This window comes from Carettochelys insculpta, chromosome 1 (genome assembly GCF_033958435.1).
Source record: "Carettochelys insculpta isolate YL-2023 chromosome 1, ASM3395843v1, whole genome shotgun sequence".
Lineage (NCBI taxonomy): Eukaryota > Metazoa > Chordata > Testudines > Carettochelyidae > Carettochelys > Carettochelys insculpta.
In genome coordinates, this window is record NC_134137.1 from 13,062,427 (window position 1) to 13,075,533 (window position 13,107).

Genomic DNA, 13,107 nt, shown 5'->3' on the forward strand with positions numbered 1-13,107 from the left:
CCCCCCACCTCTTTTTTTTTTTTTTTACCACGAGGCCAGCCACCCCCACTGCCTGCCTGTGCCCCTCCCCTCCTCCAAAGCCAGGCACCGCCAGCACCTCATCTAACCCCATCCTCCTCCTCTCCCCGCAATCGACACTCACTCACCTTTGCAGGAGGCAGCTAGCTCCACGGGGGCCTTCGCCAGCTGGTTGCATTTCGTAGCAGCTGCGCCAGGTCGCCCACAGGAAATGGCAGGGGCTGAGAGCTGGAAGTAAGGGCCAGCTCTTCCTCGAGGTGGGGGAGAATGACCTTGGAGGGGGCTGGGTTGCCATGTGTCTCCCCCCAGAATTTCTTCACGCCCCCAGTTTGGGAAGCTATGCTCTAAAACCTTTCTAGTACAGGTACAGAGCCAGGAGCTGTAACTTCGCATCTGTCCATGGCACAGACATACAAGTAACATAAACAGGGTCAGGGCATCGGCAGCTGTCACTAAGCACCTCACTCGGTGCAAGCTTTGGTGCAGACTTAATGCCGTGGTTGCAGAAATGGTCTCATATGTAATTTAAAAGTCCGGTAACATCACACAGGGCCCACGGTTTGGGGGCTGGGTGAGTGGATCCTGGCAGCCCTTTCTCAGCCGGAGCCTGCGAACACCGGGGTGCAGGGTTAGTGCCCGGCAGGCGGGCGGATGTTTGCACCGTAGTCTGGCAGCCCCATGGAGCCCCCTCTGTGCAGGCCCCATCCCCACAGTCCTCCATCTTCACCTTCATCTCCTCTCCAAGGGCCCTTGGGGGCAGCGGGGAGGGACCAAAGCTGGTTGTGCTCGGGGCTGCACTGTGCGATCCTCCCCACACCCACGTCTTTTGCCCCAGCCCTGAGACATGCACCAGGCCTGAGCTTCAATGCACAGGGGAGACTTACAGGTCCCCATCCTGAGTAATTGAGCTTGTGCTGCTGCCTCCTAGGTAGTAGGGCAGGGCGACTCAGGGGCTAAGGGAGGTGACTGGGAGCCAGGACACCTGGCTTCTGTCGCCTCCCTCTAAACGCAGTATGTGAGTGCGTAATGCTCTGTGCCTCAGTTTCCCCATGTGGACATTGTGTCGCAAGGGTGTTTTAAGGCACGAACCATGTCTGTACACAAGCGCTGTTGGTGAAAGCACTGCCAAAGACCAATAGCTGGCGCTTTGCATTTAGAGATCTCTAAGCACTTCAAGAAGTAGGTCAGTGTCATAGATGGGGAAACCAAGGCTAAGGCGGGGGGATGAGGTGACTTGCCCAAGGTCACCCAGGAGGCCAGTGGCAGACGCAGCACCAGAACCCAGGTCTCGCTGTCCTGCTCAGCTGTGCTAGACACTAGGCCATGCTGCCTCCACAGTACTTTGGGCAGATCCTCAGTAGGGCTAAATCTGGGTCAGTGGAGCTGTAGTGGCTCCCACCATTCTCAGACTGTCCCTCAGGTGGCTGTCATACTGTCCCCATCGTTCCTGGGATAACCGCTCCTCTGTCCCGGCAGGAGGGTGGTGGGAGCACAGAACCAGGAGCCAGGATCTCCTGCATTCTGCTCCAACCCAGGCCCTGCAGGGCTTTGGCCGAGCCACTTACGGGCCTGGTGCCTCAGTTTCCCTATCGGGATAACAGCATCTCTTCCCTCCCACTGTGGCACCACCAAAGAGCTCTCGAGGACGGATCCTTAGTAGCGCCTGCTAATTCTCTTTGCCTGTGTCCTTGTCCCCCATCCAGGGCCTCTGTGAATGCCGTGGCCTGGTGCTTCTCGGGCCAGTACGTGGTGAGCGTGGACCGAGGGCGGAAGGTGGTGCTGTGGAAATAGGGCTGCATGTGGAGCCGAAGCCCAGCTGGGACACCAGCCCCTCTTCTATCTGCAGCCCTGCTCGGCCCCTGCTGCTGCAGACCAGCTCCCCTGGTGGGAACCCAGCCAAGGGCTACAGAGTGCACCTGTGCTGGAAGGGGCTGCAGGGGGGTTAGCAGCTGCCTCTGCTGCTCTCCCAAGCTCTCTGCTGCCTCTAGCAGCAGCCCCCCCCATCAGACGGGGCCCTTAGCAGGACATGGAGCGGTTGGACCTGGCATTTCACCCAGCGGCTGGGGGTGCTGGGCTTACACCCCTGGGGACGCTTCCCCGCGGTGGGCACCCTTCATGGCAAAGCGCCGCCTGTGGGACCCAGCTGGTGCGACTGGGCGTTTCCAAACCTGCGCCTGAGCGGCTGTGCTGCTGCAGAGCCGGGGCTGAGGCGTGCCCACGCAGCCCTGCTGACTCAGGTCTGGAGCCTGAGCTGCATCCACACTGCAGAGCGCCAGGCCAGCGCTCGGGTCCTAGCAAGACTCAGGCTCTCACCTTCCCCAGCAGGACCCCGGGCCCAGCCCTATGTGCTGGCCAACCCCATCAGACTCATGGGCGTGGACAGAAGGGGGTTTGCCGGGGCTCGGTGTGGCTGTGCCCAAGGGATTTGGGGACAGATCTCTAGGCTCTGTCCTGGCACCAACCCCCAGGCAACTGTGGCTGACTCTGACCCACGGGGAGAGGTAAGATCCCAGGCCCAGTGCAGGCTGTGGCCAAGCTCCTGTTAACGGTGCGGGGGGGTGGCCTGCGTTGGGCCTATGGAATCTCCCCCCAGGAAGCACCAGCTCTGTGGCAGGCCCTGGCTGGGATGGTTTAGTGGAGCTTGGCCCTGCTTTGAGCAGGGGGTGGGACTTCATGACCCCTGAGGTCTCTTCCAACCCTCATCTTCTCTGGTTCTGTGCCTGTGCCCAGCCAGGTGCCAAAAACATCAGCCCTGTGGGCTCCAGCCATGACTCCGGGAGTCAGCCACTGAGCTGCCGTCTCTCTGGAGCCCTTCCTGCCTCTGCGAGGCAGTTCTGAACTGTGCCTGGGGCAGGTCCCCACGGCTGGGATCTGCTGGGAGGGCCATCTGCTGTCTGCAGAAACGCTGGCTTTAGTTGGCCCTGCGGGGCAGCTGGCTGCTCCTGGCGAGGGAGCAGGCAGTGGGCAGCGGGCCCTATAATCTCTTCCCTCCAGATGTGGATTCTTTCCAGTCACGTGCAGAATAAATTTTTATGTGCCCCAAGGCACGTGCACCACCAGCTGGAAAAGCACCACCACCTGCGAGCGCTCTGCTAATCAGCGGGGCAGCAGCTGAAGCCCTCCCGAGGGGCCGCCCAAGTGCCAGCTTGAAGGGAGCGCTGGCAGTGGGTGCCGAGGGGCGCAGCATTCGAGTGGACGTGGTGTCAAATGCAAGGCTCGGCCGGCCCATCACGGTGCTGGGGAGTTGCCCCCCCTCCCCCCCCGGTGTCACTTGGCCAAGGGCAAAACACGCCCAGGTGGGCAGGCGAGCTCCCGCTTGCAGCCAGCAGCCAGCCTGCTCGGCCGGGGAGCGCGCGGCACTCCAGACCCGCTGGGTAATCTTTGTGGCTTTTGAGCATCTGCCTGCCTGCACTCGGTGTGGAGCTGCCGGGGTGTGTGTGTAGGGGTGGTGAGACCTCTGTGTGTGTGTGTGTGTGTAGGGGTGGTGAGACCTGTGTGTGTGTGTGTGTGTGTGTGTGTGTAGGGGTGGCGAGACGTGTGTGTATGTGTGTGGGGGGGGGTGAGACTTCTATGTGTGTGTGCGTGTGTAGGGGTGGTGAGACCTGTGTGTGTGTGTGGGGGGGAGGGGGCGAGACCTGTGTGTGTGTGTGTGTGTGTAGGGGTGGTGAGACCACTGTGTGTGTGTGTGTGTAGGGGTGGCGAGAGGGCACTTACGTACCTCTAGCTAACGCCCCCGTCACGCTGCCAGGCGCTGGCGGGAGGGGTGCTGTCACCCCAGGGGCAGGCCCAGTACCGTTTGGCTGCTGGGAAGTGGATGGGCCTATCCTGCTCAGGCCCCTCCCCCAGCCTAGTGGGCGGGGCCACTGGACGCGGGGTGGCTTGGGACAAGGCCTGGGAATGGCGGGCCGGGGGCGCAGGGCACAGCAGCGGATGTGCGTCTGAGCCCTGGCCGGTGCGCCCCGGCGTGGCTTGGGAATACAGCCTTAAAACCCACCCAGGGCTGCCAGGCTGTTTCTTTCCCCCGCTCTCGATCGCTCCTTCCGGTGCCCAGCCTCTGGGAGCAGAGACCGGCAACTCCCCAGGCGTGGTGCTCACAGAGGCTGTTGTTTTAGGGGGGCACCAGTTTCAGTGGCCTCCAAAACTGAAGACTTCCAGCCCTGGCTTGGGCGCAGTGGAATGCAGCTTTCCTCACCGATGCTCCTCAGCCCTGCCCTGGAGGGGTCAGGTCTCCCTACGCTGCTGTATGTGTGTTGAGTGCTGGGCTCCACACCAGACGCAGCTGCATTTTGATGGTGCTGCCCAGCCAGTCCTTTGGGAGCTTTGCTAGGGAGGGAGCTGTGGAAAGCCGCGCGGTTGCTAGTCCCGGGAGAGCAGTAGCCGGGTTTGTGAAAGTGATTTAGGAGGTTCATTCATGAACCCTGAAATCCCCCCCACATCCCACCCCTCATTCAAATGCCAGGCTGCAAAAAGGCCTGCACGGGCAGAGGTAAAGAGTTAGCGCTCACCATCCCCTGCTCCCCCTGGGCAGGTGAAATCCACACTGGGGCTGCCAGCTTGGCCCATGTAAATTGCAGGCACCAAATGGCGAGCACTGGTGCTGGACTCTGTCACATGGTTCGTGCTTTATTTTGCATCAGCAATGCAATGGCTAGCACCTTGCATGCTGGTGGTCCAGCCAGCTTTGCACCTGCAGGGATCAGACCCTTACTGCCAATAACAAACACTTCCCACTGAGTCACCCTGCCCCAAATGAACCTCGCGAGCCCTGCGAGCTGGGCCCGGTGGCGTAAACGAGGAAACTGACATACAAAAGACAAGAGACTTGCCCAAGACCGCACTCCCAGGCAGTAGCAGAGGAACAAACCCCAACGAACCGGTGTGCCCCCAAGCAGGGGCGTGCTGCTCCCTGACGAGGAGTTGAAGCTGCACGAATGCTCCAGTGAGACAGGGTTTCTCTCCCCTCTGCAGGGCTGGGGAACATGAGCCGGTCAGTGCACCACAGGGTAGACCTGGGCAGTGAACTTTGCTCACTTCACTGCTCCGCCACAGGGCCAGGGCTTGCTGGCACCCGGGCAAAGCAGCAGCTCTGCTGAATCCCCCAGGTTCCAACCCCATCTCTGCGCAGCTCCCAGCAAGGCCCAAAGAGCCTGCTTCTGCAGGGGTGCACAAGAGGGGCCAGGCCAACCTCAGCAGGGGCGATAGAGCCTGTTAATGTTTGTTGGGCACTTTGCAGCCAGCAGCTGCTACCTTCTCTTAGGAGGAAGCACATTGTGAGGAGGCTGCAGCAACTGAGGCTCTGACAGGTTTGCCATCAGCGGCAGCTGCTGTGGGCCTTGGGACAAAGTGGGAGGGGGCCCCAGCTCTGTACCCTGCATGGGGCGGGGCCAAGGGCAGTTCTCTGTCAGCGCCCCCTGGACCCCAGCCCTGTCCCCCCCTCCCTGACAGCCACATGCAGCTGGAGCAGCACCACCCTGGCACTTCAAAGGGGCCCGGTGCTCCGGCCACTGCTGCCAAACTAGCAGTGCCCACGGCAGGACCTCTGGGCCCCTTCAGATCCCCAGGCCTGAGAGCACCTGCGCACTTCTCAACCCACTGCTGTGTCCTGCAGGGGTCCGGAGCCGGCTGGTAAAAGAAAACATCCCAGGCCGGGGAGGGAGATGGGAACCCAGAGAAATCAGCTCAGGGCGGGTCGCAAATTTGTGTTGGGAGGGGGGCGAACGTGCCCATTGTTACGGTTTGTCCTGCGGGACTCAAATGAGCAGAGCCCGGCCCCACCGGCGGAGCACTTCACCCTGAAGCTAGAGCAAACTCTGGGCCGCTGCTTTCATGCTGCGAGGGGGAGGTGCTGGGTGATGCGCATGGGGGGGTTCCCAGGTGTCGGCCTGTAGGGTCTACAGCTTGCAGGCTACAGCAGCAAGTGGGGGCTTGAGGGGGAGGGTTGAAGCAGAGCAAGGCCGATAAAGTTTTAGTGGCTGGTGTTGCAGGGGGGTGACCCCACGGCGAGGGCAGACAAGCTCCCCAGCCCTGCCCCTTCCTTTTGTGCCCAGCCTCCCTCCTCCCCTGCACTGGGGACACTGCTGGCCTGTGCCCAGTTCCCCCCCGCTGCCCCATGGTGGTGCCCCCAGCCTGGCAGTGTGTAGCCCAGCCGTGCCCCTGGCCGAGCTCTGGAGCGTGACTGCCGGAGCTGCCCTGGTGCTCCAAAGAGAAGCCGGGGGGCCCAGAGCCCTGGAGAAGAGACCCAGGGGGTGCAGCCCAGCCTGCCCAGGCCAAGTCTACCAGGCAGAGCAGGAACCCCACCCCACCTGCAGCTGAGCCAGCTCCAGGGCCGGGAGGCATGGTGCAACCCCAGCCCCTAACACTGCTACGGGGGTGGGGGATGAGGGTGGAGCATGGGCAGGACTGGGTAAGGCTGTCTGGGATGGCGGCACCTTCCCCTCCCTGAGACCTGCTGGCCAGGTGACCCCCCCGCCTTTTCCTGGGGGTTCCTTGTGCAGGGCTGGAGAACAGGACTGACTTTTAACCTCCTCACCCCAGAACCAGGGGTCTGAAGTGCGACGCCTCCCTGGCCAGCATGAAGAGAGCGAGACAGCAGCTGAGCCCAGCACGGAGTCCCAGCATAAGGAGCCCCGGCCACCAGGCTGGCCAATGGGGTGGGAGGTGCACAGGTGCCCTCCAGCCTGGGGATCTGAAGGGGCCCAGAGCTCCTGCCGTGGGCACTGCTAGTTTGGCAGCGGTGGCCAGGGCACTGGGCCCCTTTGAAGTGCCAGGGTGGTGCTGCTCCAGCTGCATGTGGCTGTCAGGGAGTGGGGGACAGGGCAGGGCAGGGCTGGGGTCCAGGGGGAGAGACAGAACTGCCTTTGGCTCCACCCCTTCGGCTCTTGGCCCCGCCCCATCCAGGGCACAGAGCTGGCCCCCCGCTCCCACTTTGTCCCAGGGCCCATGGCAGCAGCTGGTGCTGCTGCTGCTGGCAAAGCTGTCAGAGCCTCAGTTGCTGCAGCTCTACTGCCACGCACGTGGGCAGTGCCATGCTCTGCATGGGGAAGGACTGAGATGAACATCACAGACCAGCTCCAGACAAGAAACGGAGTTCCCTTGCCTGCCCGAAAAGCAACTCAGCTCCCTTCGTTACGGAGGGTTTTATCGTAACAGCCCAGTGCAAGGTGCACCCCGGTGCAAGTACGACCGAGAGCCCAGCCCCTCCTTGTAATTAATCCAGCCCTTTAAGCAGCAGTAGCTATGTCAACATCCAGCCAGCCAGGCATGTCTCCGCCAGCCCCGAGCAACATGGCCAGGCCAAGCTAAGGTTTAGGCCTACGCCAGACCTGAGCCCTCCCTGAGAACATCTGATTCTGCAGAAGGACGTACATGAACACATGAAGTTTTCCAAGTTCTTCCCATCTGGCTCAAAGTCTCAGACACTGGCTCAAAACACGCCCCCCGGAGGGCTCACCCTGGGACTGGCTCGTTCCCTTAACTCATGCATACAAATACCACATTCCAGTTCCTGTGTTGTGCTCTTTACCAGCCAAGTGTCCAGACGGCAGCTGGTTTAATTATTTTAATGTATGACCTTTCGTGTGTTCTTGTAGCAGAACGGGGGAAAAAAAATCATGTTTTTGAATTCTATTGAACCCAAAAAGGCCTCTAGAGATTTTATTCCAAGTCCTGAAGGTTGAGAGATGTTTTTCCATCCCAAACCCGGCTCTCAGGAAGCCTCATTAACTTTCTGAGGGACTTTCTTCTGCTCCAAATGTCACGCAAAGGCTCTTTTGGAAAAAGGCATTTGGAGGGCAAGTTTGAGGAACTGAACAAGCCACTTGAGAGGGGCCTGCGTGCGCCAGGCGGGGAGGGGTGTTTGCAGAGCAGTATCTGGGTCTGAAGCATCAGATTTACAATATCCACTACATCTCCATGGAACTAAATAAGGACCTTTGCTTGTTATTTTTTGTTTGTGTAACCCCGGAGACACCCAGCCTGCTGGCAAGGGAGGGTAAGTCTCTGTTCTACAGCCTTGGCTGAGAGCCATGTGGTCTCTAGCTCATGTGATGGAGCACATCGGTTAGCCCCTATGGTGGCAGCTTCATTCCCTCCTGATGACCCTGGTCCTTTGGCTTTATGTCTTTCATGTATTTTTTTTTAATTTAATGCAAAAGAGGAAGACCGCGGACAACGTGGAGCAGATCTGCTGAGCTTGAAGGACAACAACTGGGGTGCTCCTGGGTTATGGGAAAATGCTATTTTAGACCCACCCTCTGAACCACAGCAGCATATGATGATTGCAACAAAAACTGCAGCTTCCCTGAGAGCTCCGAACTTACCGACGACGAGGGCTGCCGACCAACACGTGTTAACACCTGGGATCAATGCAGGGCAGAATTAACACACGTTAATAAACTTAACGCCAGTTGATCGCAGAGTTGCAGAGGGCAGGAAGCCAACGTCAGCTGCTCCAGAGACTGTCTTCGATAACTCGCAGTAAGGCGAACCGCCACCAGAGGGCGCATGGGAAGAGCCCCCGCGCCCCTGACACCTGGCCCTCTCCCCTTCCAGGGGAGCCTGTTTTTAAATCAGAACAACCTGGGGGCTTGCCCAAGACCTCCCCGCCCTTGTCCAGCTCATCTCTCTTAGCCTCCTGGGGCAGGGGCTCACATCTGATTCCGGGGCTGAGTCCCCGCGTCCCAAACCCTGCATGCCCATGGCGGGGTCTACCCCCGCAGCCCAGGGGCTGCCCTCCACCCCTGCTCCCTGTGCCACCTGCAGTTGGGGAGCCGAGCTCCCCCAAAGCGCACGGCCCACGGCAGAGTCTACGCCCCTCCAGCCCTGTGCCGCCCCCTGCTGGGGCTGAGATTAAAAGGACAAATGTATTGATCGTATAGATGGATGTATTGAATTAGTCCAGAAATATTTAACTAGATAGTGGCCTTATTATTAACAGTGGAATTAATCTCACTTTTGTTTGCAATCACTTGACAGCCCGAGGAAAGCTGGAATGGCACATGCTGTACGTGCTAAGGGACAAGTCCCTAGCGATCATGAATCCGCCACCTCCCATTTATACATCCGCGGAATCCTCCAGACCCCATGGAACAGTCGCTCTGGAGGACCACAGCGTGGTTATGTCTTGGACAGCAAGTAAAAATGCCATCAGGCGATCCTGGCTGGACATCTCCATGACTCCAGTTCAGCTGTGCTCAACTTAGAGGTTACATAGGCTGGGGTTTCCAAAGCAGCCTAGGGGAATTAGACACCTCTTCCAAGATGTGTCTAAATCCCCTATGCACCTTTGAAGGTCTATCATCTTTGTTTTTTGAACCCCCATCTGGGAGGCACGCTGAGGTTTTCTGGCTAAGGCTTCACCGCTTCAGCCCCTTTTCCAGTCCCGCAGCCCCCGATCTTCAACTGTTATATACTTGGGGTTGGAAGGGTTATGTTTCTCCCCCTGAACCTCAGTGTCACCATAGACCCATGTCTCCCAATTTTATTTGGCCACGGAACCCTTTTAAACGCGAAATAATTTTGTGGAGCCCCTAATAACGGTCTTATGTAGCTCGGTGGTTTGAGCATTGGCCTTGTAAGCCAGGGTTGTGAGCTCAGTCCATGAGGAAGCCATGTAGGGGTCTGAAGCAAATCGATTAACAACAAAAATCTGTCAGGGCTGGTGCTCGGTGAGAGCACACAATGACCTCTTGAGGTCCCTTCCAGCTCTGTGAGATAGGTATATCTCATGGCTTATCCCCTCTCAGCCCCAAACCCACCCCCGCCCCATCCCCAGGATTAACCCACCTCAGCCCCAGACTGGCTCTGGGAATAACCCACCTTCCACCCAACGAGGCTCCCAGCCTAACCCCACCTGGACAAAAGCCACCTGAGCTAGCTCCTCCGCTTACCTCACCCAGCGTGGCGAAAGACCGTACCTCAGCCACCACTGGTCCTCCAACACCCGTCCCGAGGGCCTGGTTCCATTGGCCTCCCTATGGCAGCGCCAGAGACCAGTTGCAGCCAATGAAAAGCGAGGATGATGCAGGCACCGCAGTGTCTGGTTCTCCTTCCACGTACCCCTGGGCTCCCCTTGCCCTGCCCTCCTTGTGCACGTGCTGGCTACTTGGCAAGTGAGGGGCTCTCTGCCTCTCCCTGCCCTGCCACCGCTGCAATAATGGAGCTAAAGTCAGTTCGTTGACTGGTCGGATCCCTCTTGCTGCCCTGCCGGCCGTTAAACCAACTAAACATAGTTCTACTGTTTCTGTGGCGGCAGGGCAGGGAGCTGCAGAGGAATCAGCAGGGGCAGCAGCAAAAGGGTCCTAAGAGCCGCAGGTTGCTGACCCCTGATCATTTTCTCGCAGAAGCCTTCTTTCCCCCTTGCAGAACCCCGGGGCCCCTGGGAATGCTATTTGAGAAACACTGCCAGAGGCACGCGAGCCGGCAAAAATCCATTTCCTGTGATGAGGCTCGAGATGTACAGCTTACCACCATACGAAAAATGCTGCTTCAGAACTTCGTAGCGTTTGAGTTTAAAGCTATTGTGTGGATCTGTTTTGACATGCCACATGCACAGGGTGTGTTTTAACCACGAGAACGCTTGAACTTTTCGAATCTCAACACGTGCTGGTCCCCTGTCCTTTCCTACCACCGTGAAAAATTTTCATTTGTAACTGGGTCACAGCTAATGATTTTGTTCACCTGCAAGAAGGCCGTTACCCTGCTCGTATGCTGGAGTGCACAGGGCTCTGCCAGAGCAACAAGGCTGAATGCCTTTGTCCCTTCGCCCTACTCGATGCATCTCCCTGCACAGGGAGAACTTTCACCCTCAGGGAGTAGCTACCGCACATGCAAATGAGACCATCAAACATGTGACAGTCACCGCTGGTTCCTCTCTCAACATGTGCCTCCAGCTGCTTGGTGTTACTATGTTCCAACATTAGATGAAGTGGGCAGAGATTCTCAGGGCGAAAATCCCATTAACAAGCAGCCTTAGGGCAGATGTTCATTTTGACTCCCTGTATCCTGTTTAGCAGGGATATGAGAAGCTTTTGCCATCTAGATCCTTGTTTAGCTGCTTTACAGAAATGCTTAGAAGTTCCTGGAGGCAGACATTAGTGGGGTCAGAGCTTTATCGTCTCTCCCAGCTAGGTAATCTCCTTACATGGATTTGAAACCAGCAGCGTTTGTGAAAGGCCAAACCAGGACTTGGATGCATCCGTTAGTTTCGTCGGCTCCAAGGTGAATGCTTAAAATCAAGCAGCTGCAGCACATTTGCCGGCTGCAGCAGTGGGGGAAAGGAAGGGAGATTTGAGCATCACAGAAGTACACTGTCCACATGGGAGTGGGGGTTGTGCATCCTTCCTGGTCAAAACATTCTCCTTGTTGATGTCAACCTGGATTGTCAGTAAGCTGGAGCTGTGGTGGAATGAATGGGCTTCAGGTGAGAAGTGGGTAAGTGCTAAGAACCTGGATCTACCCCAGGCTGACCTGCGTGAAACGGGGCCTTGCAGATAAGAGCCATGTCCCAGGCTTTACGCGATACAGCCTCAAGCAGCGGGCGTCAGACTCTGAGGCATTCGCCCTGCTCTGAGGGCAAGCACAGACTGCCCAATTGCCTTCCTTGCTGTTGGGAGACTGTCCCTCCTGAGGGTCTGGGGGATGGCAGGTTGAGGCCACCCACAACTAACAGCCTCTTGCCCTAAGAGGAGGAGCTACAGGACCAGAACCTCCAGTGAGTCTGGCGGACAATAAGTGAGCAAAGAGAGAGGGAAGTGAGGGTCATGGGGGACTGCGCAGAGAGCCCCGGACAACGCCGACCGCTCTTGGAAGGCGGCCAGAGAGCTGCGACGCCACCCAGAGGAACTGTGCCTGGACATGTAGTCTGAGGGAGGAGCAGAAGTAGGCCCCTGAGTCACAGAGCAGCTCCCCATCCAGCAGCCCCTCTTGGAGGGTGCTCCCAGCTGCCCCTCAGCCCAGCCCTCCTGCCCTCACTTACCCCACAAGCCCCCATGGCCGCCCACTCTGCGCCCCCTGAGCTGGCTGTGTGACCTGCAGCCTGTCTGGTGCCAAACCACAGCTAGGAAACAGCTCTACATGCATGCTCCTTTGCTTCCTTCCCCTCATCTGCCCTGAGGGCTGGTGGCTCCTTCACAGAGCCATGAGCATGGGTAAGTCACAGAATCACAGAATCCGCGGGCTGGAAGGGACCTTAGGAGGTCATCTAGTCCAGCCCCCTGCTTCAAACAGGATCAACTCCCACTAAGTCATCCCAGCCAGGACCTTGTCCAGCAGGGACTTAAAAACCTTGAGGGATGGAGAATCCACCACCTCTCTCGGCAACGTATTCCAGTGCTTCACCACCCGCCTGGGGAAGTAGTTTTTCCTAATATCCAACCTACACCTCTCCCTCTGTAACTTCAGACCATTGCTCCTTGTTCTGCCATCTGACACCACTGAGAACAGTTTCTCTCCATTCTCTTTAGAGCTCCCCTTCAGGAAGTTGAAGGCTGCTATTAAATTACCCCTCAGTCTTCTCTTCTGTAAACTAAACAAGCCCAAATCCCTCAGCCTCTCCTCACAGGTCTTGTGCTCCAGACCCTTAATCATTTTTGTTGCCCTTCGCTCAACATGCTCCAGCAAATCCACATCCTTTTTATACTGGGGGGCCCAAAAATGGACAAAATATTCCAGATATGGCCTCACCAGTGCCAAATAGAGGGGAACAACCACTTCTCTAGATCGGCTTGAAATTCTCCTCCTATTACACCCTAATACGTCATTAGCCTTCTTGGTTACAAGGGCACACTGTTTACTCATATCCAGCCTTTCATCCACCATATCCCCTAGGTATCTTTCTGTCATACTGCTGCTGAGCCAGTCGGTCCCCAGCCTGTAACAATGTTTGGGATTCTTCCACCCCAGGTGCAGGATTCTACACTTCTCCTTGTTGAACCGCATCAGATTTCTTTTGGCCCAGTTCTCCAATTTATCCAGTTCACTCTAGATTCTCTCTCTACCCTCCAACTTATCTACCTCTCCCCCTTGTTTTGTATCATCCACAAATTTGCTGAGGATGCAACCCAGTCCTTCATCCAGGTCATTAATAAAGAT

The 13,107-nt window shown here is 57.7% G+C and overlaps 1 protein-coding gene across 3 annotated transcripts in view; it reads left to right on the plus strand.

The window, feature by feature from the left end:
• The window catches only part of ATG16L2 (autophagy related 16 like 2), a 62,099-nt gene extending 53,235 nt beyond the window's left edge, over nt 1–8,864 (plus strand). For 2 of the 3 annotated variants that reach the window (XM_074975657.1, XM_074975792.1), the window contains exon 18: nt 1,722–3,074. In XM_074975657.1, coding sequence (XP_074831758.1) covers nt 1,722–1,809 — 88 coding nt within the window. In that variant the 3' untranslated portion in view covers nt 1,810–3,074. Of the gene's footprint in view, nt 1–1,721; nt 3,075–8,171 lie in introns of those variants that run through there. The other variant, XR_012642362.1, reaches the window with a different exon arrangement.
• The last annotated feature ends 4,243 nt before the right edge of the window (nt 8,865–13,107 follow it).